This window comes from Apis laboriosa, unplaced genomic scaffold (genome assembly GCF_014066325.1).
Source record: "Apis laboriosa isolate Shangri-la unplaced genomic scaffold, ASM1406632v1 scaffold13_cov153, whole genome shotgun sequence".
In the NCBI taxonomy this organism is placed as follows: Eukaryota; Metazoa; Arthropoda; class Insecta; order Hymenoptera; family Apidae; genus Apis; species Apis laboriosa.
This window is the reverse complement of record NW_025221370.1, coordinates 4,915,648-4,943,455: the sequence shown is the minus strand read 5'-3', so window position 1 is coordinate 4,943,455 and position 27,808 is coordinate 4,915,648. Positions and strand designations below refer to the sequence as shown.

The window sequence follows — 27,808 nt, the reverse complement described above, 5'->3', positions numbered from 1 at the left end:
AATGGATCATTGTAATCAGGTAAAGTAACAAACGAAACTTAAAATTTTCATGTAGGATAAATAAGAAGAAACGAAAAATTTTATCGTCGATACGCGTTTAAAAGATGGTAGGAATCATACTCTTGAATTCGCTTTTTGATTCATCCCGATATCTCAATTCGTTACCGAGTTATAAGCATTCAAAGTTTCGCTTAACATAGCGCAAGAATTATGAATGGATCCGCGAGTCACTGACCTGCGTTATTTCTTGGAAATGCGTACTACGTTTTTTTAGGAATCGCGTCTGACACTCGTCTGGAGTTTGGGATAGGTCGATGAGACGAGGTGGGAGCGAGAGGTCCGAGTAAACGATTAAAAATTATCCCTTTCTTTGCACGACGATATCTCGGGAACCGAAAGTCGGATCGGGATAAACCAAAATACATTTTAAAGAGGAAAGTTCCTCGTTTCCAATGGTTTTTTATTCGTTCATCGAAAGTAATTATCTTCGGAGTTATAGAGGTTTAAAGTTTTACTAATTTTAATAGAGTTTAATCCGGTTTAAGTTAAATGATTAAAAATTACTTTTTCTTTACACGACGATATCTCGGGAACCAAAGGTCGTATCGGAATAAATCGAAAAGCCTTTTAAAGAGCAAGATTCCGTGCTTCTGTTAGTCTTTCATTTGTTCGCTAAAAGTTATTATTTTCGAAGATATAGCGTTTCAAACTTTTCGTAATTTTAATACCGTTTAATTGTATTTTCAGGTAAATTATACGATGAATATGTTTATTTCTGGAAGAATATTGCTTATAACGATCTTGCTAGTGGTGCATTGAAGATTCTAAATTGAATTAAAAGTTATCTTAAGTTCTCCCGTAAAGTAAAGTTGAATCCCTATTTAATCGATCCGGTTCAAGTTTAATTAAATTCAAATCTTAACCTTTGATATCAGTCTTGTTTTCTACGGTTTAACACTGGATCTTTGAGAATCATTATATTCTTTATTCGTTTTTCATTCTCATTCTCGAATATTCTAATCGTCGATAAAAAAAAAGCTATAAACTTACAAAACTTTCATCCTTCACTCTTCAAGACATTCATATAAAATATGCAAAACGTGAATAATATGAATAGATACATATTTGCATACAAAAGAAAATCGCAAGTGTAATCACTTACACTTTCATCGTTATTCGAGATCTTCTCGTTTTCATTTTCCCTGATCGCACAATAGATTTTCAATAGATGGATAACAAGAAAAAGAAGGGAGAAAGGGTTGAAAAGATGGCAATGGAATCCACCCGGACTGAACGTTAACAACGTGGTGGCTAGGTACAATAAACCTACTGCCCAGCTACACGCGAGTGGAATCGTTCAATGGGCGCATGTCTGCAATTTATTATCCTTTATATCGTGTACGATGAGATAGCCACTAGCGAACTAGGGAGCGAAGGATTGATAGGCGGATTGAGGGAAAACAAACCGAGCGAAACTGAGGAATCGAACGGAAAAGAAGCGGGGAGGGGGTGGCGAAAAAAACGAGGTGGAAAAACGAAGGCATGGAAAAGGTTCGCCAGTGGCGAATTGAATCGATTTCACCCAATCAGCGACGCCGTTAATAGCAATCAACGGTCCTTCCCTTTCGGTCTTTGGCAAACGATCGGACTAATTACTGATCGGGATAAGGCACGCGGCGTTCAAGCCAATATGTGCACGGATATCGGACGTGTCGAACTTCCTTTCTTTCCTTCTCGTTTCCTCCGACCAACCTTGATTCTCTCTCGTTTCTTGCCTCTTCTCCTTTGTCCTCGAAATCAGCCGCTGCTTGATGAGAAGCACGCATGCGTGTTTACGAGGGAAAAGTCGAGGGAGGATGGAGGAAAGGAAAAGGGGTAATCGCGACACGATAGGGCCAGGAGAGGAGAGCAAGTAGGGAGAGAGAGAGAGAGAAGAGGGCGAGTTTTCAGTGTGCACGATAACGACTGGCATCAGCAACAACGCGTCTCTTCTTCCTACCTTCCCAGTTTCTACGAGCTTAATGTTTCTATATAGGAGTGGAAAAGGAGTTGAAAGTGGAAGGGATGTGGAAGAAGGGTGGAGAGAGGAGGAGAGGCATCGTGTACTACGTCAAGACAATAAGTACCATTAAGATAACCGTAGGGGACTTAGATAACCCCCGCGTGAACCTCGGGGGTCCGTAATGGAAGATTCCATTTTAGAGTTATTTATTTTTATGCCTTAAGAGACACCGTCTTTTTCACCGTTTATCTTCCGTTTCGACCAATTCAATTTTTAAAGCATTTAATTTTCCAAGTATATTTATTCGAATTATCACCTCGTTGCTTCTTTTAAATTTTAAATGACGTTTATTACAAACGTATCCGACAAAAGGAACATTGTCTTTTTTTTTTCTCCCTCATCCCAGTATTCTCTGATTTTAGTAAAATGTAAGCACAACGAACGTCCACGAAGACCGTCCGCGTAGAACCGTATAGATATATCGCAAGGGACCACGAAATTTTATGGTCCCAGACATCCATTGTTCCGAAACTGTCTTGCAGCCAGCGTTAATGACAATGATTAATATTGACCCACGTGTACGTTGAAGCGGAGTAATACAGTCTCCTGGTGAGACATGGCGGGTAAACTTTAGCGTCTGCCTGCCCCACCTACGCTCCTTAGGGATCTCTCGGCTCGTCGACACGACAGCCAGCGTCAAAAGTTAGGATATCTCGGCGCTGGCCCCTGTTCCGACAATCGACAAGACTAACTTGCGTATTCTTATTAAACCTTCCACCCTCCCTTCCTCTTTTTCTTCCTGTTCAACGCGAATTAAACGGATCAAGCGTGGAGAGCCCTCGCAGTCGTAGCAACTTCAACCTGTCGTTCCAAAAAAAAACAAGGTTAAACAACACGGCTTCGAGTTAAATTAAACTTTCTTGAGCTTATAAACGGATCGATACGAAGGGTAAAGAATTTTTTTCTTTTCCTTCGTTTCTTTCCTTTATCCGTTTATAGCACACACACACATTGAGTGATTAAATTTAACAACGACACCACTTGCATAATTCCTCAACGTGTATTCATATGGTCTGTAATCTAAGACACGTGTTCGATATTCAAATCGATTACAATTACAAGGAAGAAAACGTCGGGCCGAGCTCGCCAATAATTCACGACGGGGAAAGTAAGTAGCGTGGTCGTAAACGAACACACGTGTGATTCCATGGGGAATGGCTCTGGATGCCGGTGGAAAGCGGAAGGTCTTCTGAATCATTAATTATACAAGTGTTGCACGTACTTACCAGGTTTGCTGACGCGAATATTCAATCGGCTTACCTCTCTATCTGCATGGGCCGTTGCCCAACTTCCACAGATAAACCACGTTTGAAGTGGTTTTGCACCGTTCACTTTTTTAATTTCATCCATCGATAAATCTGACCGGATATCTGATTCACGTATACCTGCCTGTCCTTACACTTTTAACGATCGATTAATAATACTTGACAGCAACTTTGAATATATTTGGGAACAATTTTCCTTCTAACGTAATCTATGTTACTCGACATAATTTCGCGCGATGTATATAAGCTTTAAACCTTATCGAATTTCGTCTCCTCTTATCCGACTGGACTGGATTGTTTTAATCTACGTAAGACCGGTCGTAAGATCGACACCAGGATTGATCGTAATTGTCGGTACCATTTCGCGAGGAAGAGCCACGAACTCATGGATGAAAGAAAATTGCTCTTATTGATCCCATCGATACCACGATTCCATCCAATGAAATTGAATCTACTCATTTGTTGAAATAACGGAACTCGCGGTATATGAGGTTAGCTGGATCGCTTAATCCGCTAAAATAGACAGCGTTGTCTCTTATCGACACGATCACGTCGCGTATATACCACGTGCAAACGCCTACGATGTCTTTGGTCTATTTCGCGTGGGGATCTTAACCTGGGGATACACCGAAACTTTCGCCCGAGTTTACTCGTTAATGACCGAGTACATAGCGGGGGAGCGTGCCCAGGTATCTAGATGGCCGCGTATTCACCGATGTTAGCTCGTCGTCGGCATCGGGCTGATGAAGAGGAGGGTACAGGCGATACCCTCGGTGCGAACTCGATGGAATCTCGTTAGCGTGCACTGTCTCTTTTCAACGGCCGCTGACCCGATTGTACACACGACCAATCAATGTTTCCTCATGAATTATGTCGGATCAGTTTGTGAAACTGATGGCTCTTCTCCCGTTCCAACGATGTTGGAAATCGTTTGTTGAAAATTGTTTGTTGGAAATTCTTTGGAATTGCTTTTCACGTGATTGTTTCGCCACTGAGATTGGTATAATGGTTATTTTTAATTTACTCTAAAATCCGTAAAAATGTTCTTCAAGACGAAACTCCAGAGAATATTACTCCATCTACGAACAATATACTATTAAAGTTGCTTTCACGAGATGTGGAATATAGCGTGATTCCAGGAACTTGTTTGTCGCTTTGAAAATTTCACTCGAATTTTATTCACACCCTCCGCGTAAATACGCGATCGCGCAGCATAAACTTTTTCAATTTTATAACACCGAGATTCCAATTTCGGCCGGAACTAAATGGTAATCCCGGCGCATTGAGAATTCATCGGAATTTCAAGCGCGTGATCGCGTGTCACGCGAGGATCGCTCGCGGCCTAATTACAACGCGAAATATTTATAATGGTTCCCCGATCGATCCCCGCGCGGTTTATAAAATTTCATCATACACGGGCGGGCATCATTTAAAATTCAATTTGTTTTACCAACAAACGCGGGGCCGTACGACACGAATATAACATGTATACCAGGTGTGTCTTTGCAGCGCCTCTCCCTCTACACGCTTTAAACTCATTATTCACGGCCGGCCGGGAGCTTTAATCGCGAGAAACTTTAATCACGCGATTCTAAAATTATCTGCCGGCGCCACGAAGGATTTTAGCCCGAGCCTTGGGCTAAGCCTAGACATTGGTCGCGACTCGAGAATAAATAAAAAAAAAAAAAAAAAGAAAGAAAAACCTTTTTCTCGTGTCGGATGATCAGATCGTGTCGGGGGACGGTGTCTTCGTTTCGTCACGATACGCATACGTTCTCCAACGTAACGAAAGAAACGTATATTTAATTCGACCGAATATTTTTTTTTTTTTTATCGAGTTAAACGCGTCTCGTTTCGTGGATTTTATTTACGGTATATCGAAATCAAAAAAAAAAAAAAAAAAAAAAAAAAAGAAAAAAACAGAACGAAATTAAAAACGAGAGGGGCGAAATTTACGTGGAAAATTTTTTTACATTAATCAATTTCGAGATCCGTGAACCGAAATAAATTTATCACCGGCGTGCTACGTTTCTAAATCCCTTTATTTATGATCCGCGGGAAAAAAGGAAAGGGGAGAGGGGAAAAAAATTGCAAAGGGAAAGAGAGAGAGAGAGAGAGAGAAAGTGCTCGCGCGGTCGTAATAACAGGCAGTCTATTGGAGGACCGATGGAAAAATTTACAGGGAAATTCGATTATCTCTGTCAGCGGGAGATTCGAGCTGCAGGTGTCGGATACGCGGCGAGCGTTCCAATGCGAATTCGGATCTAATCGATGTAGACATGCAGGGGTTGCAACGGTGGCAGCGCGACGGTTTCAATGGGATGGATGGAGGGTGGGTCGTGTTACAGATGACTGGGTTGCGCGAACGATATGCATATCGCGTTCCAGTCGAAGCGTTCGAGATCTGCATTGCCCCTCGCGAAGAGAAGAAGAGGAAGAAGAAGAAAACGAAGAAGAAGAAGAAGCTCTGGTTGCATCTCTCTACGAGATTTACGCACATTACGTAACGTCGCTTTGGAAAGATGTCTATCGGTTGAAATGTGATTCGATTCTCGGAGCAAACTGTGTTACATAAGTGGTTGTCTGCTCGAGATTCAGCCTCCAAGTTCTTCGTTCGAGACGGAAGGAGTTATTTTCGACGAGGAGTCGAAGGAAAATTCGATGAATGTCTTAAAGGGAAATTTTTTACAGCTTTCTTCCCTCCTTGTTGTTCACAAATTGAAATATTCTTTCTCGTAATATTTGAATGATTTACGACTTTTTATTCTCGTGGAAGGAAAATTAAATATAAATTAAAAGCCGATTTTAATCATTTGATTTTGAGAATATTGAAATGCAAGTATACATGATTAAAAATGACAGTGGTAATTTTCTTCGAGTTGCGATTCACAGTTAAAGTCTTCAAAATGATTGAACTTTAAGTTTTTGGTTCTTTCCATTCGTTTTTCTTTCACGTTCCAATTTCAAAAATCAATCTTTTCACACTCTATCATTCACGAGTAATCACCTGAAAATCCCATTCTCACGTAATAAACTCGCGAATTCATCATCAAAGGTGGACCAATTTGAGGGAAAAGTTACTTAAAATCCGATAGCGGTCGGCGACGAAGTTAGTTTCGCGATAAAAAATTCTTGGGGCAACGGTGCCTGTTAAAACAAAGTCCGAACTGGGTCATTTGGCTCGGGCTACGGACAGAGAAACCCGTTAAATAGGTAGCTAACAGCAATTAACGCTGTTTCCTGGACTCGTTCAATGGCAACGTAAATTCCCGTGGCTTCCTTCAACTTCAACCGTGGTAAACACGGCAACGTTTCGCTCGTGGGTCGAAAAATTGGTGCAAATAACAGAGAAGAATCCGATTTCACTCGGTCGCTATCGAGGATAATGGACGAAACCACCCTCGAGAGCGAGGACACGGCCGTGAGGGGTGGCAAAGGCCTCGCTAGCGAGAACGATGATGGCGGTGGAAATGGGCGCGAGAGAAATAAGGGTTGAGAAAGAAGAATGGGGTTTGTAGCGGGAGAAGTAAGCGTCGGAAGTTTGAAGCCCTTAATTGCTTTTTAAAACTTTCAAGTTCGACTCGAACCCCTCCGTTCTTCATCCTCGTCTCCCGCAACCTCGTCGTCGCACCCCTTTGCATTCCACTTTGGAATGTTCAATATTAGTTTTCCCTATCGGAGTTGCAAACACGTTCGTCCACGGAGGGGAGGGGTGAAAGAGCTCGTCGAAGGTAGCCGGCCCTCTAAGAGGGTGGCGATGCGCAAGAAAAGCCGGCGGGGGAGGGGGAAAGACAGTCCTGGCCGTCGATAATCAGCAACCAACCTCCACCACCCCATCACTGCTCATCTTCCCCTCCCTCCTCGGTTTTTGCACTCGAAGCAATTAACGACGACTGGAAAAAAAAAAGAAGCTACGTCCGCTCGCTACTTTCCTATCGGCTCGCCGATCTCGCCCCGCTTCGAAACTCCGCGGGGAGGAAAGTGGCTGGACGTTTTCACGAACTTTTCTACCCCCCCGACTCTCTCTCTCTTTCTTTCTCTTTCGTATTTTGCACGTGTGACGCGATCTCTCGGATCCAATGGACACTTTTATTGCTTCTGACGAAGTTTCGTCTCGCGATGGTGATGATCGAGCCATTCTCTCCCTCCGATTCGAGGGAAGGAATCCTTATCCGATCGTCCGTGAAAATGGTTCATTCGTTGATACATACAAAAAGTTGGAAAAACAGGCTTCGATGTTTTCGACGAGCTTTTCCTTTTTTTTTTATTTTTTTATTTTTCCTTCGGACCAACAAAATCGTAACTCACGCGAGGAAACGATCCTTTTGTTCTCGTTTCGGGAATACACGTTTAATCTGCATCTCGATCCATATTGTATGAGGACTAGGATATTCTCTATTCAAACGTCCATTTGAATATACGGAAATTTCCAAGGGAAAATGGGGGCCGTTCCAAGATTCCTGCCCTTCCAAGCCTTTCGAGTCTAGGTCAAAGACAAGCGCCGTAGACGAGCTTTTTTTTCTCGCGATAGGCGAGGTATCTAGGTATCTGCCTCCCTCGCACAGAGAGGACTCAGACATCTCTCTGGAGAGGGAGGGAGGGAGGAGGAGGAGGAGGAGGATCTGTGGAATTGGAGCACGCCTTCTTGCAATTCGGTACCGAATGGTTAATCGCGAGGAGGTTTCAGGAGATGGCATCGCGCAAAGGAGGTGGAAAATGGAAAGGGAGAGAGGCGAGGAAAGGGAAACAAACGAACTTACGCGGAACGGGGCGAATCGCTTTGACAAAAGGCTCGTTCTCGCGATCCATTACGGTATTCGGACTTCTGACTAATCTCTTTTCTCTCGCATTGCCCCTCTGACTCCCTCCGGACCCTTTGTGACTTCGAACTCATTGTTACGAAGATATTGGAACTTTCTGCCTTCTCTCTCTCTCTCTCTCTCTCTCTCTCTCTCTCTCTCTCTTTCTCGCTCTCGTAACACCGTTAAGCAATTAAATCGAAAACTTTTACGCCGTACCGTTAAAAAACACAATTAAAGCGGACCTCTATCTGGTGGTCACGTGGTCGTTTTCAATTCTCAACTCTTACCCCCTCTCCATCCATTCAAACCTTCGATCCAACGACAATGTTAAAAGGGAGGGGATCATGGGTTAAATCTTTTATGATTTCGGCTCGAGTCCTCGAAAGAACTCGTTTGCCTCGAATCGCGAACGATATCTTTAACTTTCCAAATGGGATCTCTCGGATTCGACGATTATTGGAAAGGATAATCGCTAGCTATGAGCTTCCGTAGAGATAGACGCATAGACGGGGATAAGGATGCGAGAGGATGGTGAAAGAAGAAGTGAAAAAGAACGTGAGGGAGAGAGGGAGGAGGGGAGGAGGGAGGGAGAAAGATTTCGAGAGCGAAGAACAACAAAGTTTCTTAATGAAGAATAACGTTCCAGGCAAAGGAAAGATATTTCCACTTAACCGGGAATTCTCTCGGCAAGTCTTTCCTCTCCTTTGCTTCCTGTCCACGGGAATTGCTCCCCATTTCTCCCCTAATCTTCCGTTGTTCCTCCCGAAACGTTAAGAATGCCCCTCCTCTCCACGGACTATTGACAGTACCCGGTCGAAAGAGTAGTATAACCTTCGATTCAATCTCGCGTTTTAATGAAACCTCTTGGAAACGAAATGAATTTTGACTATAATGGACTTCCATTCGATGGCTAAACTGTGTCTCTGGATTCCGTTCGTGCCCTCTTCTCTTTTTCCCCGAGAAAACGTTTGGGAACAATGCGAGAATCAGGAAATGTTTGCTCGAAGGATATTTATGCAAGTTTGAAATTTTTTTTAAGGAAAAAAAATTTTGTAAAGTAAAATACGAATATAGCTTCTCGTTCGTTTATCACTTTCGTGTCTTTGCTATTACAAAAGAGAGAGAGAGAGAGAGAAAAGAAAAGAGCAAAGATTCTTCTCGACTACTTCTTTATCTATCGTCTCTCAACACGCGACACGTTTAATTTTTCTTAATGATCGGACAAACTTCGATTCGAAGAGGAAAAGCATGGAGAAGCGTGGCTCCGTATTACGTCGTCAAAGATGGTTTCCGGGCTGGGCCGATACCGTGAGATCGCGTGATTCCGTTCGAGCCTCTCACGCGATCCCCATTTCCTCCTACCGACCTTCCATTTCTTCGTTTAGAAATCTTTCGATCTTCTCCCGAGATGTAGGTCGTCTAGATGGCTATTTCAGGTAAACGGCATTCACTTGTCTCGGCCTGGGACGAGCGTAGATGCACCGATACGTGCGAGCCACCATGATTCTTAACCTGGATCGATTCCGACGCCAATTTATGCCAAAACGCGTGATTCTTCCGTTCTTTGTCACCGAATCGGAGCACCGTCGCGTTGTCGAGACTCTTTCTCTCCTTTTTTCATACGACATAGAAATAAATTAACGATAATTTCATAATGAAACTCCTAAAGAGAAGAAAGTAATAATCAAACAAAAAGCTCTCAGAGTCTGCTATCGTTCTACTTCTAAACTTCCTCTACTTCATCTCATAGATCCATCTTTCCAAATTAAGCAACGATCCACTTTCCTGATCCACCGAGAAATAGAGCGATAGATCTTTCTAATCAGTTTAGACTTGGTCCCTAATAACGTGTTCTATCCCTCTTTCCAAATGAAACATTAACGAGGCATCTGGCCTCAATCAAGCGTGATTGTTCGAAATTGTGAGTTCGGTCGTATAACGCGTTGATCGATATGCGTGTTTCGAGGTCGGCCACCACATCGATGTCGGTGGGGGGCACGCGTGCCACCCCTTCTTTGCTCATTCGCCGATGCGGCGATTATCGGCGCTCGATTCATCCCCGAGGCATGCCCGTACGTAAAACTTTCGCGGATGATGAAAATGGCGCGGCGATTGATCGCTCGCACGCGTTCACGTGGGAAAATTGGAGCCGCGGCACGTGAATAAACCGGACACACGCTCGTTGGCATATTTATTAAACGGGAACAGGGAAGAGGCTTGGCCGAGTAATCCCGCAGCGAAGCGACGGTTTTCGCGGTAAAGCTGCGGGAACGGGTTATTTAAAAAACAGTTGGATCCGTGCTTTTCGATGTGTGCGTTCCTTTTCAGCGAGGAGTGGGAGGGGAGAGGGTGCATCGATCGATGTAATTGGTCGTTAGAGATGGGTTTCTTTTAGAAGTAAAACAATTCCGTTTTTATTATTGAGACGAAGACGTTTGATTCTTCTTCGTGTTTATCTTCGATTCTGTTACAATAGGTGAAAAAACGAGTGTATGTAGTTTTATTTTTCGAAGAGGGTAGTAGGTTTCTTTTTTTCTACGTTTCATTCTCGTGATATGAAATAATATGAAATTTAATTGTCACGAATAAATACGCAGTATCATATTAATTAATATAATATACTTAGGTTACATTCATATCGATTCGTTCCTTTTCCTTTTCGCGAGTATTAATAAGGTACGATATACACGTAGTTTTTGCGGAATAACGAGACAAAGATGAAAGCTTGGCTCCACGCGATGCTTCAAATTCTCTGGTCGTCTGGTCAAGAGGCGGATGCGCGGGTGCACGTGCAGATTTCATACACAATTTAATCGAAAATGTTAAAAACGAATATACTGGCGGCCCGCTACTAATTTCGCCGGCCTCTGTACAAAACCAAGCGTACATTATTTTGCGCTTGGCCCGGCGCCAGCAGCCAGGTAAATACAACGTTTTCATGAAGATAACGTCGGCGGCCTCTCCACAGAGATGCGAATGGCAAATGAATCCGCCCCGTAATTCTTATTTTTGGGATCCGGTCCCGTGGAACCGATTACTCGCTGGATTATCCGGACATATTTATCGACAGACTCTCCCTCTCTCTTTCTCTCTCCCCTACCCTCTCTCGAGATCGAATCGCAACGATTGTATGCACACGTCTTCCGAGCGTCGATCGATTCTTTCGCGTGCAACGAGGGGAAGGGAGCATATCAAGGGGGCGAGCAATCGAATCGACGGATTAATTAATTTCACCCCGATAACTCGGCGATTCGGTTGTTCGTCGACCGATAGAGATTGATTTCGAAGGTGAAGGTGGCGGATAAAGAGAGAGAGAGAGAGAGAGAGAGAGAGAGAGAGAGAGAGAACAAGTCTATCTAATTTCAGACGGCCGGTATAATCGAATCGCGATAAATTCCACGCGAACGAGTCGAAGGGAAATATTCGTTTGCAAGAATAGTCGTCACGATCAAACCTAACCCGATCCATTTCATTTCTAAGCGTTGAAACTCTCGATGCTCCATTACCGACGTTGACTAATCAATTTACGATTTCGTTCGTTTCCTTGGAAAATAAAAATAGAAAAAAATGGAACGTACGAGTGATGGCGCGATGCCATCGGGGGCGGTGGTGCAGGGGAGGCTTAGTCTAAAAGCGATCGGAGGGGGTAGAGTCTTCGATAATGGGACACAGGTTAACGCGGCGTACACGGGAACGCTTTTTCCCCTTTCGAGATGGCTCTGCCCGTAACTGCAATATGCGATTTCGGCAGGGGATATTGCGAAATAAAAAGGGTTAAATTAAAAATTCTCGGTCGAATGCGCCGGTCCTTCGGCCGAGCAGCCTCTGAGAATACGCCTGCGGAATTTGAACGTGAAAGAGAGTTTCCAACCAACCTCCCCTTCCTCCCTCCCTCCCTCCTTCTCTTTATCCTCCTCATTCCTCCGGTAACCCGAAGGCTTCGACTTTTATAGCAAGTTCGGTATAAAAGACGGGCCTTTGTGCCTCCGTAAGCCGTCCTTATCGATATTTTTCGATAACAAAAATGAAGGAGCAGGGTTCGTGGATCCCCTTAACCGGGTCTCGACTCTCGGCCAGAAAGAGAGAGAGAGAGAGAGAGAGAGAGAGAGAGAGAGAGAGAGAGAGAGAGAGAGACTCCATCATCCCTCGAACGCGAAATTCAGCAAGTTTTTCCTTCTTTGTGTTCCAGAACGACACGATGCAAGTGGTTTGGCAATATCACGTCGAGGAACCGGTGTCCGCCGCCGGAGTTTTGCCGGATCACGACGCCATCCGGGGATCGAGGCCCCTTTATCTGGTGCAAAGGGACGCTCAACCGAGGCCGACGTCGCGCAACCAAGAGGCCGAGCCACCGCTTCAAACGTGGGACATATTGAACCAGCAGGTTGGTATCCCATCGTATCCTATCCGTCCTTTGCTGGGCTCAAACGCGATCGATTTAACAGATCGCGTCGCCGTTCGTATTCCGCCGTTATGCGCGATGCCGTCGTAGAGCGGAACCACCGCGGTTGGTTGGTTCTTGGACGGGTCCGGCGATGTGCGAAACCGACACGGGGAATCGTGTGGGCGGAAAATTATGGTGTAATACGAGCCATTGCGCGGCGGATAATATGATTATACGTGGAGGGAGGATACGGCGCGATGGAACGCGTCTTACGTATGCATAATGATAGAGAGGCAGGCGTAGGTGGTAATAATGTAATGGATAGGTGTTCGCTGGACTTTAATCGTTAAGGGTTAAGTCGAAAGGTAGGTGAGAACCGGCCAATTTGTATTTTGTCCGACTTGTATACAGGGTGAGTCGTAAGAGAAGAATTTATGAAAAAAAAAAAATCTTGAAATCGTAGTCTTCGATATTATAATGAATTTTAGGAATCACATCTCTGTATGCGTGAATTCGTTCGTTTAAGATCTTGTTACAAATTTGTCTTGTAGATTTGTGTGTGTGTGTGTGTGTGTGTCTCTCTCTCTCTCTCTTTCTCTTTATGTTGTTTATCCAATTATTCAAGGAACAGTTGGCGCATAGTAACACAAGGCGCATAGTGGCGAGGGGACGAGCTTAATATTCATCGAGACGACGAAGGAGTTTCTGTGGAAAGGCGATTAAAGAGTTTTAATTACAGGCTGGAAACGTAGTGTCAACGATATCATATTAAACTCGATTCTCCGTAGAAGCTACTTTTCCAAAAGCTCCCCGTATCCGTGAGTTTACTCTCCACAGGGGAAGTCTGTCGGACGAAATGAATCGCGCCAGCTCCGATTCGTCGCTATGACACTCTGGTTCCATCGAACTTCGATAATGCCTTTGAAGTTATTAGACACATTCGTCCCGTAACCGTGGCTATTAAAATTTAATTGTAATTGAACGAGAACGCGGTGGAAAGTTTTCAGAGAAATTGCATCAGACGATGGCTGGCCGTCTAATATCCTCGCGACGAATCTTCGCCACGATAATGGTCTTTAATTAACCATCTGTATCCGTGAAATGCCAATTTCAGTAATTTGGATAAATTTGATATAAAAAGAAAAAGAAAAAGAATTCTTAATTACCATTTCTCTAATTTTAATATCCAACTATTTCTTGTTAACAAAATTATAAACTCATAGCAAAACTATAACTAACTATAACTTTAATTTTCCTTTCATCAATCTTTACAATAATGGTTCAGAGTTTGATAAAAAATTTAATAAATTTAAAATTAGACAAACTTGATATTTATATACATATATATATATAATAAAAAAAGAATTCTTAATTACCATTTCTCTAATTTTAATATCCAAATATTTCTTGTTAACAAAATTATAAACTCGTAATATAAAATATCAAACGTAACAATCTTAATTTTAAAAAATCTAAAAATCAAAATTTCCAAGGGAACTCCCGAACGCAATTTCAAACCTCTACACCCGCTAATTTGGCCGGTCGTTGGCAATCCGCTCGCGCGCAGGAGGGTCATTACTCGCCCTCTTCGTTCCTTCGAAGGCGGCCCGTTCCCTTTCGTTTTATTGTACTCGAGCGGCGATACTCTTCGCGGTCGATTCAGTCACGCTTCTGTTTCGCGAGCGTTGAGTTTGCACCACTCTCCTCCTCCTCCTCGGGCACGCGGTTCGAGAAGGAGGAGGGGAGGGAACGAGGGCGAAAGGAAAGGAGAAGAAAAAGGACAGACGGAAAGGCAAGAGACAGAGATCGAAGGCAAGCGAGAGGGAACGAGATAAAACGAAGCGTGGCACGGTTGCGCGGCGAGATGAATGTTCGAACCCGTTTAACGTTCAGCCTGGTACGAGTGGATTTTTATCGGATGCAAGCCGCGAAGCATTGTGCGCCGAATTTATGAGAGCATAAATCTTAACCGGGTCACATCCGGCAAAAACTATTCGTTCATTAGCGTCGCCGGGTCATAGATTACGGTTGGACGCTATCGCGGGGATCGGACAATGCTAATTCCACGGGCTGCCGAGCTTTTGCTTATATAGTTTATATACACCGGCCAAGGTAGGGATGATCCGGTGTACACGGATTTATACTCCCTCCCTGTTTCGACGTCGACAACGAGCCAGGGATGGATCGATCATCCGCGTGAATAACGAAGATGAAAAACAGTCGATCTGTTCTCTGTCAGCCAGGAATACCAAGAGAGAAGCGTTGTAAGGGTAGCGAGCTAGACGGACGTCGTAAACACGGGGATTGCGAATGCATCGAACGATACGTGCGAAATACGACGATACGAAAGGAGGAGACGTGCAAGTTATCAGTCAGGTGTCTTTTCGATGGCGATCGATCGGCGAAAAATCGGGAATTTTCGACGAATCTCTCTCTCTCTCTCTCTCTCTCTCTCTATCGTTTCCATTCGTACACGCGACGGGGAAATTTCCAACGACGAGGAATGCTCGCGGGTGTACGTATCGCGTCTGATAAATGGCACTTTCGATATTTTTGCGCGATTCAATCGAGCGACGCGTGTCAACGAGTCCGGTAATGGAAACGAACGAAGCTGGGTCCGGCATTATCAGGAAAAGGCCGGGTGATGAAATAATAAATTGGAATTACGGGGAGGCGGGAAAGGGGAGTGGGTCGAAACCGAACAACGCTAATTTCATCAGTTCTGTTTACAATTTCGCGTCAAAACGGGGATCGGGAAACTGGGCTGTTTCGATGCTCATCATGCTGTAACAAATTACCGCGTCTCTCAACTGGAAAGGAATTACTCGCTCGCAAATGGAACGATCCTCTTTTTTCTTTTTTTTTTTTTTACTTCGATATTCAATGAAATTGGACCCGCTCTCGCCACGATGCTTTTTTCCTCCTCTCTGGAATCACCATTGGATCGTCGTCGTATCGTTGCACGTTCTCGCGAGAATAATAAATTTTAATAAAAAACGAGGACGATTAAATTTTGACGTTTTAATGAGACGTCTATACGTCATAACGCGATGAGAGAAATTTAGAGAGAAATTTTCAAGCGTGGATGTTTGTGCGATTTGTAGAAATACTGTTGTAAATATGCTGTGATAATACGTGGTCGGATTCAACGTTGAGAGGCCTCGTTTAATTTCCAAGTTTCCTCGACCAAGTTGAACGGTATGCTATTATAGTGTACTACAACTAGTTGCCACTATCGTGAAACTCGCACATGGGTTTAGTTTTCAATCCTGTGTTTGTGAGATCGGAATCAATTCTCAAACGCTAGCAACTTGATTATTCGTTACTCGATCAAATTCTCCATTATCCAATTTTCATTCATCTATTTTACAACAATTTCTCTTAAAAAAAAAATATCGTGCTACGATACCACGTCAAGTTTCTTCAAGACTTCTTAATTCCGACAATCATTCGATTAACAAGTCACTTTCTTGAAAAAAACAAAAACGTAATCGCAGTTTCAATCAACTCAGGAAACTTCTCCTCTTTTTCTTTTTTTTCTTCTTCTTCTTCGTTCTTCTTCGCCAAAAACATCCAGATACCACGACGCAACATTGTGCGTAATATCGCTTATCTTACAACCATTCCTTTTCTCCCATTCCTTGCTTCTTTCTTATGAGAATGCTACTTGTTCTCCGTTAACTACGCACGCGGAAGTTTCACGCCGGTCGAATAACTTTTGTATCACGGCGGGATGAATATGAATGTCTGGAGGGTGCAAAGAGAGGGTGAGAGAGGGTGAGAGAAAGAAAGAGAGAGAGAGAGAGAGAGAGAGAGAGAGAGAGAGAGAGAGAGAGAGAGAGGCCAGCTTGTTAGAACGGATTTCGCATTCATTCCGGACCAACCACCCTTTCTCCGGCGATACTTTTTTCGCGGCTCACTCTCGAGTCGAAAGGGAAACTTTGCCGACGAGAGAGCGCCAAATTTGCCTCGGGCGGATGCCGTTTTCGCGCCTCATCGTCACCCTTGTTGCCTCGTGAATTTATATAATACCGCATCCTGTCTCCCTTTTTCCTCTCCCCAAACATCGTTTGCATACCATTATCACGACACCATGGGATTATTTCTCATTTTTAGTGGAGAAGCAGTGTACAGGGTGTTGGAGAGATGGTAGGCAGGAAATTTATGGATGAGATAATTCTTATTGGATAGTGGATCTATCAAGTTGCAAATCAAAACGATTCTACCATCGTTAAATAAATCGTTTGGAAGATATAAATACACATTCGCGATTCATTTCCAAGTTAAAATTTGAAAAATCAGCATTTATTTTATTTCTACTGTTTTGCGTTTCGCAAAATCGAAAATCTTTTCTTGTTTTTAACTCAATTTTCATAATCATCTTCCTCTAAAATTTTCTATCCCACGTTCACGAATCTCATATGAATGAATGAACCTTTCGTTCCGAAGGGTAAACCGAGGAAATTTCAGTTAACGTTCGCAAGAAACGCACCAGTTTCCACGAACTACCAAGTTCATTAGCGATGGCATTCGTCATCAATCATAGCCCGGGGTAAAACGTGGCCGGTGAAAGGACACGCCATCGTTCTTCATTCCCGATATAGTTATTTCAGAGGATTCTATCTTGCTTGAATTTCTGTTATATATCTTCGCTGTCTCGCAGCACCACCAGACACGCTTCCACGCTAGCTAGCTCCTGTACACTTTTTTTTTTTTCTTTCTTCTTCTTTCCTCTCATTTCTTATTTCCTCCATTCCTCCCTACAACTTTTCAACGGGCCTCTTTCACTCGCACTAATTCCTCCTCCGCATCGAGATGTATCAGATGTCAGAGATTTGGAGAGGGGGATCGCGACGGCGTTATTAGTTATTTATAGGAGCGCAACAGCGTGGATGGAAGGGGAGAAAAAAAGTTGGCGCCGCGATGAGAAAAGGGCGAAACTCGGCGAAGTGGCCTCGGCCGAGTAACGTAAAACGCGTTTTTATGTGGGCCGACGTTCAAAGGAAGCCACCCATTTGAAACGCATAGCACGCGAGACGCGGCTGGGATAATTATCGTCTCTTCTCTCTTTCCAAGAAATTCACGGGGAGAGGGGGAAAAGGCGGCCAAGGATGAGACGTGTCGTGAATCGCTCTCCTCCCCTTTTATGCATATTTTAATTCATAAACCGGGCTTACCGTGGATTCGTTTACGCGTCTTTAATAACGTTTCATCCAGGATTTTATCAAAATGAATTAAACGCGAATGCGAGGAGGAAAAATTGCCGTTGGAATTCTATGCAAGTTGAAATTTTTACACACAGGAATAGATGTATTTATTCATTGCAAAATAAAAGTGGAACCGTTCCGTATCCATCTCTTACTTTGAATATAAATAAATAATAATCTTTTACATCGTAAAAATTTCGATTCCTGATAAACCAAAACGCCAAAATTCATTTACAATTCATCCATATTTTCCAACAAAACACAAGCACAACACTCCTATTTTAAACTAAAATACTTGAAAAATATTGGCAATCTACGCGTACCCTCTCGCAAAATTCCAATACCAACTCCTCGGTATGCAATTTCTCGACCTATCCTCGCATATCGAAACGATCACGTATCCTACCGCGTGTATCGAGATCATCGTATCGAAGTCGACTGAGGGAAATCGTTCGGCGGGAAACACAGGCAGAAGCCCGGAGGAATCGTAAACACGGGTCCAAATCTTGGCCGTGCCCGGGGCGCCGTTCACCATATTCGACCGCAAAACAATAAACGCAGAGTCGTCCTTCCCGGTAATCTTGACATCGATAATTTCGGAGAAACGCGTGGGAGAAGCCGGAGGCGGGCTCGAAGGTGCACGGCCGCGAAAAAAAGAATCGCAATTTTCTCTCGGGATCGCGCACGTATCCCGCGGCTCCAACCTTTCGTTTCCGATTTCTTTTTCTTTCTTCTCTTCTCTTCTCTCCTCTTCTTCTCTTCTCTTTTCTTTTCTTTTCTTTTCTTCCAGATCTTTTTCGGCGTAAAACGCACTACTCGGTTCGACGAGGATTTTTCTCTCCGATTTTAAGACGCCTTCTCAATCGTAATCGCGCGGCGAAATGGAGGAGGGATCGTCTTCGGATCGTCTCCGTAACGTTAAAGATGGAATATCGAGGGCAAAGATTAAATTTGTTCAATACGCCCTTTTGTGCTCCCTTTTGCGGACAATTGCGATCCTCGCCAGCGGTTGGAAATTCACGTCAAATATCCGTCGTTTTATCCGATGGTAATATACGCTTTGAGAAGGAATCCTTTTTGTGGTGGAAGCTTGACCGCTATCTTTTTTCTGTTAAGAAAAAAGAAGCTTGGAAGAATTTGTAATTTAAACCCCCATTTCCTTTCAACCTGCGCAAATTTAATTCTCCAAAAAATTCACTTAGAATTGATTTTTTCCAAAAGAAAAAGGAAGCTTTTATTCATTTATATTTATTCCAATTCTGTATTTATTTTCTTCAAATTATTTTCTTCTTAGAAATTAATTAATATTTTTTCGTAATATTCATCTCGAATTAATAAAAGAATAATTTGCGGTAAAAATTTCACGTTTCAAATATTCGTTTCGAAGAGAAAAGAAAATGAAACACGAGGATACGACTTCGTCCGTGCAGAATCGTCGAAAACAGCGATGGTTTCCGCTCGTTTCGTAGGGGAAACACGTCCCATGCAGCTAAAATCGTTGGCCGGGATTAAGTTCGTCACGCGAATAGTCGGCGGAAACTCGGTCGAAGATAGTTGCAATTAGAAAAACAGTTTGGAGGCTGACAGTCCGATGGCAACCGTTGTACCTCGCTAAATATCACGTTACTCCATTAACGGGAGCACAGACAGATCCATACCGTTCCCTATCAGTTTCGTGCAGCATGGGGGATGAGCTTTCGACCGTGTTGTGCGCCACTCTCCACAGAGCGTTAACATTTGAGAAATTTTGAGAAAGTATTAACTCGTGGCTTAACAACGTCCATCCTTGTCCAATCTCGATTCCTTTCTTCCTCGTATCGTGTGTGCAATCATCTGTTTCAAATATATCTGAATAGATGTCCTATTTTATTAGGGTTGCTTGAAATTGGGAATTTTTATTGAGAGGAGGCAAATCCATGCAGATTCGATCGACGTCTTGAATTTGATGGATTTTTTCAACCATATATCTCTCTCTCTCCTTCTCTTCTCAAATGGAAATTTCAAAAATTCGTTGATCAAAATATTACTTTTGAATTTTAAATATTATTATCTGCACTGTATCAGAGACGTGGGTTGAAAGTAATCTGGATCGGGTGGACGAGAACTAATTATTTAAAATAATAATAATAATCGTATAGTTTTCTCGTTGTAAAATATAAAGTTTGAATTTTCGGAAAAAAAAAAGAAAGAAAAAAAAGTAATTTATCGTAAAAGTTTTCCATCTTCGAAACAACTCGCGGAATTAAGCTCGTTTAACCAACCATCGTCTTCGAATTACTTTGCAGGTACGCTTACCCAAGGGACAAGACACGTTGCTTTGGTGCCGCGTTCTTAGGATGCCAAACATTGATCACAAACACCACGTCGTCAAGGTAAGTTCACCTCCACAGCTATAACCTACTTACCAGCAGCAACCCTCCCACGCCGCGTCTTACGCATCCCTAACCCATCTAAACTTGATTAAACCTGGAACGTACGAACGGATTCCCGTCGACGTGGGAGCTGTCAAGCATCGGAGAGATCTCCCCCGGTTTGTCGAAATTCTCGCGAATTTCTTATCAAGATTCGGAGAACGATCGTTTCACCCCACCATTTACCCTTAATCTCGCCTCCCATTACGACCGACGAATGATAGAAACGCGAATACCGAAAATACCCTTTCGAGAAAAGAGGGGAGATTTATTAGAATTTATTTTTAAACGCAGTCATTTCGTATCTTTAGATGGTTCGCGTCTCGTGCGAAATCATTCGACGAATTTGTTCTCTATTCTCGGCCGTGACACGCCAAAAATTGGAAATACACGTCTCGTGGTTTCGACCTATATATCACGTATATATATTTTAAACGAGCGATCGAACGAGAGACGTGTGACAGTCGATTTGTAAAATCTGTATAACCGCGAGTCGATTTCGCGTTAGTAACGGCGGCAGGATTCGGGTGGAAAGTATTTCGAGATTTAATTTAAATTTATCCTCACGCCCCGTATATTTATCGTTATGTTAAATTATCGCGCCTAATTTAATTCGTAATTTTTCCTTTATATCCAATTCAGAATGATATCCGAGATATCCGATATCAATCCTCGATTATTTCAATATTTAAAAATCGCGGAAACGGAGGCGATATTTCCCCTGTAATCGTGATACCGTAACGTGAAATCGTACGATATTTGTGCAACAATCGTTTGTGACTGCGATTACGTTCTAACGAAATTTCAGAGAACAATTCTCTTCTGTTCAAAAATTTATCCTTCGATTCATCGAGATGTAGATGCATACTCGCCAATACGGGGAACACGTGGTTAACATTCTTTCGAGCGTTGCGATTCATATCGGTTCAAAGGCGCACGTCAAAAGATCTCTGATTTTTATCGAAGATGCAATCGCGCTCCTCAACGATGAATTAAGTTCTTCAACGAGACAGCGGCTCCTTTTTTCCTTTTCTTCTTCCCCCTTCATTTGTTCGTCTGACAGGTGTTGGATGTAACGCCGTTGTGTCTCGTTCCTTTTTCAGCACGAGCCTGTGATACAACCCGGAAGTCACGATTACCTGCATCACATGACTTTGTACGAGTGTCGTGGGGATCAGGGACAATTGGAATCCGCAGCGAAGACGTCAGGCAGTGTTTGCTATCAGTCCAATCAGCCGTCTCTTCAATGTAATACAATCGCCGCTATCTGGAGTCTGGGCTCCGAGGTATGCTACGTGACACATTTAAATGTAAATTAAGAATTAAACAAACTTCCCGTTCGGGAGAGGGAGGTCGAAAAATAAATTTCGAAGGCAGAAAAAAAAAAAAAAAAGAAAAGAAAAATTGGTTCGATCTCGGTTCGAGCGCTCGGACGTTGAAGCTGGATTGATTGAAATTTATCAAATAAATTCGAAATGCACGATATCTGGAACCTGTAATTCTCGCGTGGAGAATATCATTTCAAAGTCGGTTTTTAATTTTATTCATTTATTCGTGGATCTCTTTTCCTTCTTTTTTTTCCTTTTTTTTTTTTCTTTTTTTTTTTTAATTATTCCACGTAGGCAGAAGTGGTTTCGTGCGTGTACCAGCAATTAAATCGTGACACGATGTCGCGTGCGAGATTAACCGGGTGTCCCCGCGATCAGTCGCATCTTCGCAGGATGTTCGTGTTACCAGCGACCACGAAGAAACGAGTTCGTGGCCGATCTCTGTCTCTCTCTCTCTCTCTCTCTCTCTCTCTCGCCCCCCTCCGCATTGGTATGCATTACACAAAACCCGGAATTACCGCGATATATACCCGCATCCAACCACCGTGTGTCTCTCTTATGCTCGTCCCAAGATGACGTCGGATTAACATTCGTGGACACTGATTTATCCACCGTGTAATTATCCTCGGTCGGTGATTCAAATCTCGATTATATCTCCAATGATTTATACGTGCGATTAAACCACCTGCGCTTATTCCACTTTATATTCTCCCGTTATATAAATAAATTATTCTCGCGATTGTAAATTGATTATTTCCAAAATTTCCTTTTCTTTTTTTTTTTTTAAACAATAACAGTAAATCGTCGATTCAAATCGTTCGAAGAATCCTCGACAAGCACCATGAAAATTACCATAAAAGTAAAAAGTCGACGAGTGATCGTTTCGAAAAGAATTCTGCCTCGAAGACAATAATTCATCGAGCGAATAGTCCGAAACAAGAAACAGCGTGAAAAGTAACCATTTGTACCCCGTACAAGGAGCCTCGACGAGCGTCGTTTCCACAAATCCGAGCGCTCCCGATTCGTCCCGTTCCCAACGCGGCGCATAATCGAGCGCGTTCGCCACGGTTTTTCTTTTCGCAGGGGTTCAATTATCCGGCCGAGGCCGGCTACGCGCTGGATCCGCACACGGGGCCTCGCTACTACATGCTCGAGACCCACTACGCGAATCCTCAGATGGACGCGTTCATAAGCGACAGTTCCGGGCTGCGTTTGCATTACACGGACAAGTTGCGCACCCACGACGCCGGTATCCTGAGCGTCGGCATCGACCCCAATTGGAGGCACATCATACCGCCAGGCCAAGCGGAGGTGGTGTCCGAAGGTCACTGCATCTCGGACTGCACCGGGCACACGATACCCAACAGCGGCATCAACATATTCGCCGTCATCATGCATACGCATCAACTGGGGAGGAAGGTCAGATTGCGTCAGATAAGATCAGGCGAGGAGCTGCCACCAATTGCGTCCGACACCAATTACGATCCCAGCTATCAGGAGTATCGGAAGCTGCAGAAGCCCGTCAGGGTCTATCCGGTGAGTCGTTTGCAGTCCCTTCTTTAAATGATTTGCCTCGATCCCAGAAATTTTGATCGAGGGAAACTGAAAAGTAATTTACTTTAGCGATGTGTTTCGTTGTAATGTCGTTTCGTTTGAGAGTATTTTCGAGAGATGAATCTTCAGGATAGGGGTGAAACGTTCAATAATTTATTTAACGTTTATAATTTATCAAAATTAATTTTCTTGATTTATACTTACTGTGATTCTGATCGCACGAACTGAAAATCGGATTACGTCCTGATTTAAACGCCGATCTCAGAAATTTTGATCGAATACCGATGAAGGGAAGTTGTCTGTTTCTTTCACCGATCGAATTGGAAATCAAGTAATTTAGTTTAGCGATGTGTCTTGTGACGCGTGTATTTTTGGAGATGAATCTTCGAGGTAAGGATGAAACGTTCGATAATTCGTCTAACGTGTTTAATTTATCAAAGTTAAAGATAGATTACGTGGATAATCTCGATTTATTATTATCGCGATTCCGATCGATGGAAAACGATTACATTACAATCGATTCGACGATATTTTCGTTCCAGGGCGATCATTTGGTGGCCGAATGCACGTACTCGTCTAAATCGAGGCAAGCAATCACGCTCGGCGGTCTGACAACGAGGGAAGAAACTTGCCTGGTGTCCACTCTTTATTATCCCCGCATCGAGCTGTCGCTCTGCTACTCTCTCCCTTCATTACCAACGGTTCTGCAGAGTTTGGGGATCCAAAAGCTGATGCAGTGAGTATTTGTCATAACGTTTTCCAGCCCTTGTTTAAATATCGACAACGATTTTCGAAGCACGTTCGGATCGTTCACCCGCGAGACAAACGAGACAGCTCGGTCGATTCGAATTTTGCGAAATAATCACGCGGACGTCGCTCTCGTTTCACTTTCTTCTTTCTACTTTTTTTGTATTTTTATTTTTTTTTTTTCGAATCGAGAGAGAGAGAGAGAGAGAGAGAGAGCGAGAGACAGAGTTCAAAGACCGTTTCATATTAATTTACACGGGACGGTTGATACCACGTTAATGATCACGACGCATGACCACCACCACCACCACTATCACCCACCACACACACACATACACAAAGCTACGACCAGACGTTCGCTCCTTTTACTCTGATTACTTTAAATTGGCAATTAGGGACGGCGATGGCCCGTGCGTCACGACCGCCACGACCTGTCGTTAGCTCAACGAGCGCCGGTTATATTGCGCCAGACGCATCGTTTATTGCATTACGTAATGTTACGTGTGTCACGAAGACGCTTCCTGGCGACGTGTCACGAACCTTAATGTAACAAGCGTCCTGTTTCGCTAAACACACTCCGGGTTACATTGAATACCGTAGTTAAATTACTGTTATTACTACCACTAATATCGGCAGGTCGTTGCCTAGTTGGGTCGTTAACTCCGGCCAGAGATCATTGTCATCTTCGCGTGACATCGCGGTTAAATTGCCGCATCGGTCGAAGAGGGATGCGAGCAACGCCTCAATATTTCAATATAACCATACACCTGTTACCCATCCATTGTCCCGACTCGTTGTTGACCGAACCATCAAACTAATTACCCTCTAAATACTTGAACGATCATCTTGTTATAATTAGAACCACATCCTCTTCACGTATCTTCCTCCTTCCAAGTTGTTCGAAAACTAGATCGATTATTCTTCTTAGTTCTTTCCTTTTTCTTTTTTTTTCTCTGTCACTCGTATAAATCGTTAAAAAGTACTCGAAAGAGCCGAAAGTGTCCCATTAAAATAGTTCCAAGCTCTCTTTTATTTTACCACCTTCGCACCAACGCCTCCACCTTAAGAAAACGTTCGCCAAGAAAATTCCTCGTCCAAGAAAGAAAATGCATGCACGACGTGCATTTTCTCCAAAAAGCTTTGGCAACAAGCTTTGTTTCCTCAAACGAGCGTGCATTCGCGATGCTGGTCACGAGAGCGCACCGTCCCTAGCGTGAAACTTCTCCACGATGAATATATATATATATATATATATCGAACGAGATCCTTCAAGGCAGCATCCTTCCTCTTCTCGTTACAGGGGTTCCAGCCCGGTAAAGATTCAAGAACCGCAAAAGTTGGCCGGCATGACGTTGGAGGAACGTTTGCTCAGCTACGACTGGGAGAGCAGTTTCCAGAGCTTTCAGGAAGCTACCCGGGGCGGCACCTTTAAACCCCTTTGCTGGACGAACAAGGGGGAACTGGCAGGCATGGACAGCCTGGAAGTCCATTATCCAAGGATCCTGAGGCCGTACGAGGAGGTGGCCCTCCCGTGCTCGAAGAAACCTCTCAGGAACAAGTTGTCGTTAATGCTGAGCGAGGACGAGGACATCGGTGCACCCGTGGACCCGGACAGTGACGAGACGAACGCGGTCGAACGTGGACAATTGGTGCGCAGCAAAGTGTCACGAAGCAGTGACGGGCCAACGGGCGGAAGTTCCTCGACCAGGTCGATACCTACGATCGTCACTCTCGCCACCTTGGCGATCATCGTCACCGCCGCGTTCAGGTGAACACTGGCTGGTCGTCTTGCGCGCCGATCGAATGAAAACCGATCGATTTCGTTTATCTAGGACGGCCGTTTTATCTTCTTGTTGATCAAGCTGAGGATCGGGGAGGTGGATTCATATGTAAGTACGTATGTACCGGTGTGTACCCTCTCACGTGGATCCAACAACTATTATCACGTGGCTCGTTCGTCAACCAGAGATCGTTGAATGAGGACAAGGTAGATGATTTATATATGATATAGGGTTCCTCCCTCCGCCCCCCTCCTCTCCTTCCTAGAGTTTGATTCTATGCATTCGATCAACGACACGATCGGATGTCGTTGAATTCATAGTGATGTAATTTTTTTTTCTTTTTTTTTTCTTCCTTCCTTTTGTAAAACACGTTCTGTGAATAAATAAGGATGGAAATAAATAATAATGGACGAGATAGCGCGGGAGAAGAGAAATATTTTTTGATGTGGCCTCGAGTCGTGATCGCGTGTAATAATCACGACGAAGAAGTTGATATAGATGATGATTGCCAAATATATATATATATATATATATATATATATATTTTCCCTCGAACGAAGCTCTTTCTTCGAAGAGTTTCTTAGGATCTACGATGTCCTCAATCAAAGATCGACCTCCCTTTCTCGCGATCTCTGCTCGTGCACCGTGTATTGTTACTATGTATATCGCGTGCTTGCGCAGGACCACTCCTTCCTTTGGATATCTTTCGAGTTTGAATGCTCGTTATTCCTTTCTTATCCGATTTATACATTATCGGATTGTATACTTCGAATACCCTTCGATTCGTTTCACGATTTTATTAGCTACTAAGTCTAATTTCTTTCGCGACCGTGTATATAATGGCAAACTACAGAGATGGACCTGTAGCTGGACGAAAAAGGGTATTCGTATCGACGGCGTACACGAAAACTTTCATTCGTTCGCAATACAATAATCGATTCGCAATCAGAATTGATTTTCCGATTTTCGTCCGGTTAGTCGCGTAGCATTTCGCTTCGTCGATCGTATTTAGTTTCCAGGCCGATACGATCAAAGAAGGTCAAAAAAGCTGGAAAGAATTGCATTTTCCGTCGTAACGTTAACACGGTCGACGTTTGTTCCCAGTATCAAAACGGATGGGCTCCTTTGACAAGATCGGATAAAGGAAACGATGCGACGAATCGTGAATCAAAATTTTACAAAGTCACATCTTCCTTTTCCATATCCTATCTTTTGTTTGAGATATAACATTTGTCTCCATGAATCAACTTATTGGAAAATTATTTAATTTTCTACATTTTTCTCGATTTCTCGGTTATAAACATTCAAGTATTTGATTGTTTCGTCTATTCGAATGCAAATCTTAACAAATTTCAAGCATCTTGATAAAATATTATTTGTTAATTATCGGATGAAACGTACGTTATATAGTTTCTATCCTATTGAACCAAGAATATGGCGCAAGTTTCCTGGTCCATTTGTGCGAGCAATTTCGAACTAGCGACAAGAGCGATAGAAATCGGAAATGTTCGGTACTTGATCCCACTTTAAAAGTTAACGATCTCGAACGAAAGATATCCGCGAGGAAACGAGGCTCCTGCCTGACATTAAAATTATTTTCAAGCTTCTGGACTCGAAAGAATTTATATTGTTGGCTGTTTATTTAGGCCACGAACCAAGCATGCAATCCTAGCAATGACAAAATTTCTAGAGAATATTTCAAGCACCAGCTTTTCTAGCTTTCTCAAAAACGATAAAGTCACGGATAATTGCTTGGTTCGCGCCAGAGACTGTATATTCTGTTACTAATTAGATTTATACGAATAGATGCGTTTTTTAACGGAGATCGTATAAACGTTGGTCGATTCTCACTTATCGAGGCTTTAATTATACACATGTAAAATTCCATCACGTTGTCTCAAAAATCCATTTTGTTTTCCTATTATACAAATTTCTATATGTATTTCTCTGGAATACCAAAATGATTTCAATGTAAAATCATCAAGTTATCTGATTTATTCTCGTTTCTCGTATAATTCCAAAATAACTTAACTTATCTTTCTTATTGTATAAGAAAGAATTATTTAAAGAAAAAACGCAAGAAAAATGAAAAATAAATCAACTTGTACATTCAAATTCTCAAATTCATCATATTTATCAACAAAATCTTCTCGTTTAAAGAACAACTTTCGAGACAGCTTAACGCGCATCGTGTAATTATTTCCAGCCTCGTTCCGTGTCACTTGGCCAACGTTCGTACCATTTCCTTTGTAATATTCTGTACAGTT

General features: G+C 43.1%; 1 protein-coding gene across 1 annotated transcript in view; it reads left to right on the top strand.

Annotated features, from left to right (window-relative positions):
* LOC122720865 (MOXD1 homolog 2) overlaps positions 1-27,401 on the top strand; it is a 185,874-nt gene extending 158,473 nt beyond the window's left edge. Inside the window, exons 4-9 of the mRNA XM_043947903.1 lie at positions 12,319-12,513; positions 20,006-20,092; positions 21,235-21,417; positions 22,543-22,995; positions 23,556-23,749; positions 25,061-27,401. Coding sequence (XP_043803838.1) covers positions 12,319-12,513; positions 20,006-20,092; positions 21,235-21,417; positions 22,543-22,995; positions 23,556-23,749; positions 25,061-25,532 — 1,584 coding nt within the window. The 3' untranslated portion in view covers positions 25,533-27,401. The remainder of the gene's footprint in view (positions 1-12,318; positions 12,514-20,005; positions 20,093-21,234; positions 21,418-22,542; positions 22,996-23,555; positions 23,750-25,060) is intronic.
* The last annotated feature ends 407 nt before the right edge of the window (positions 27,402-27,808 follow it).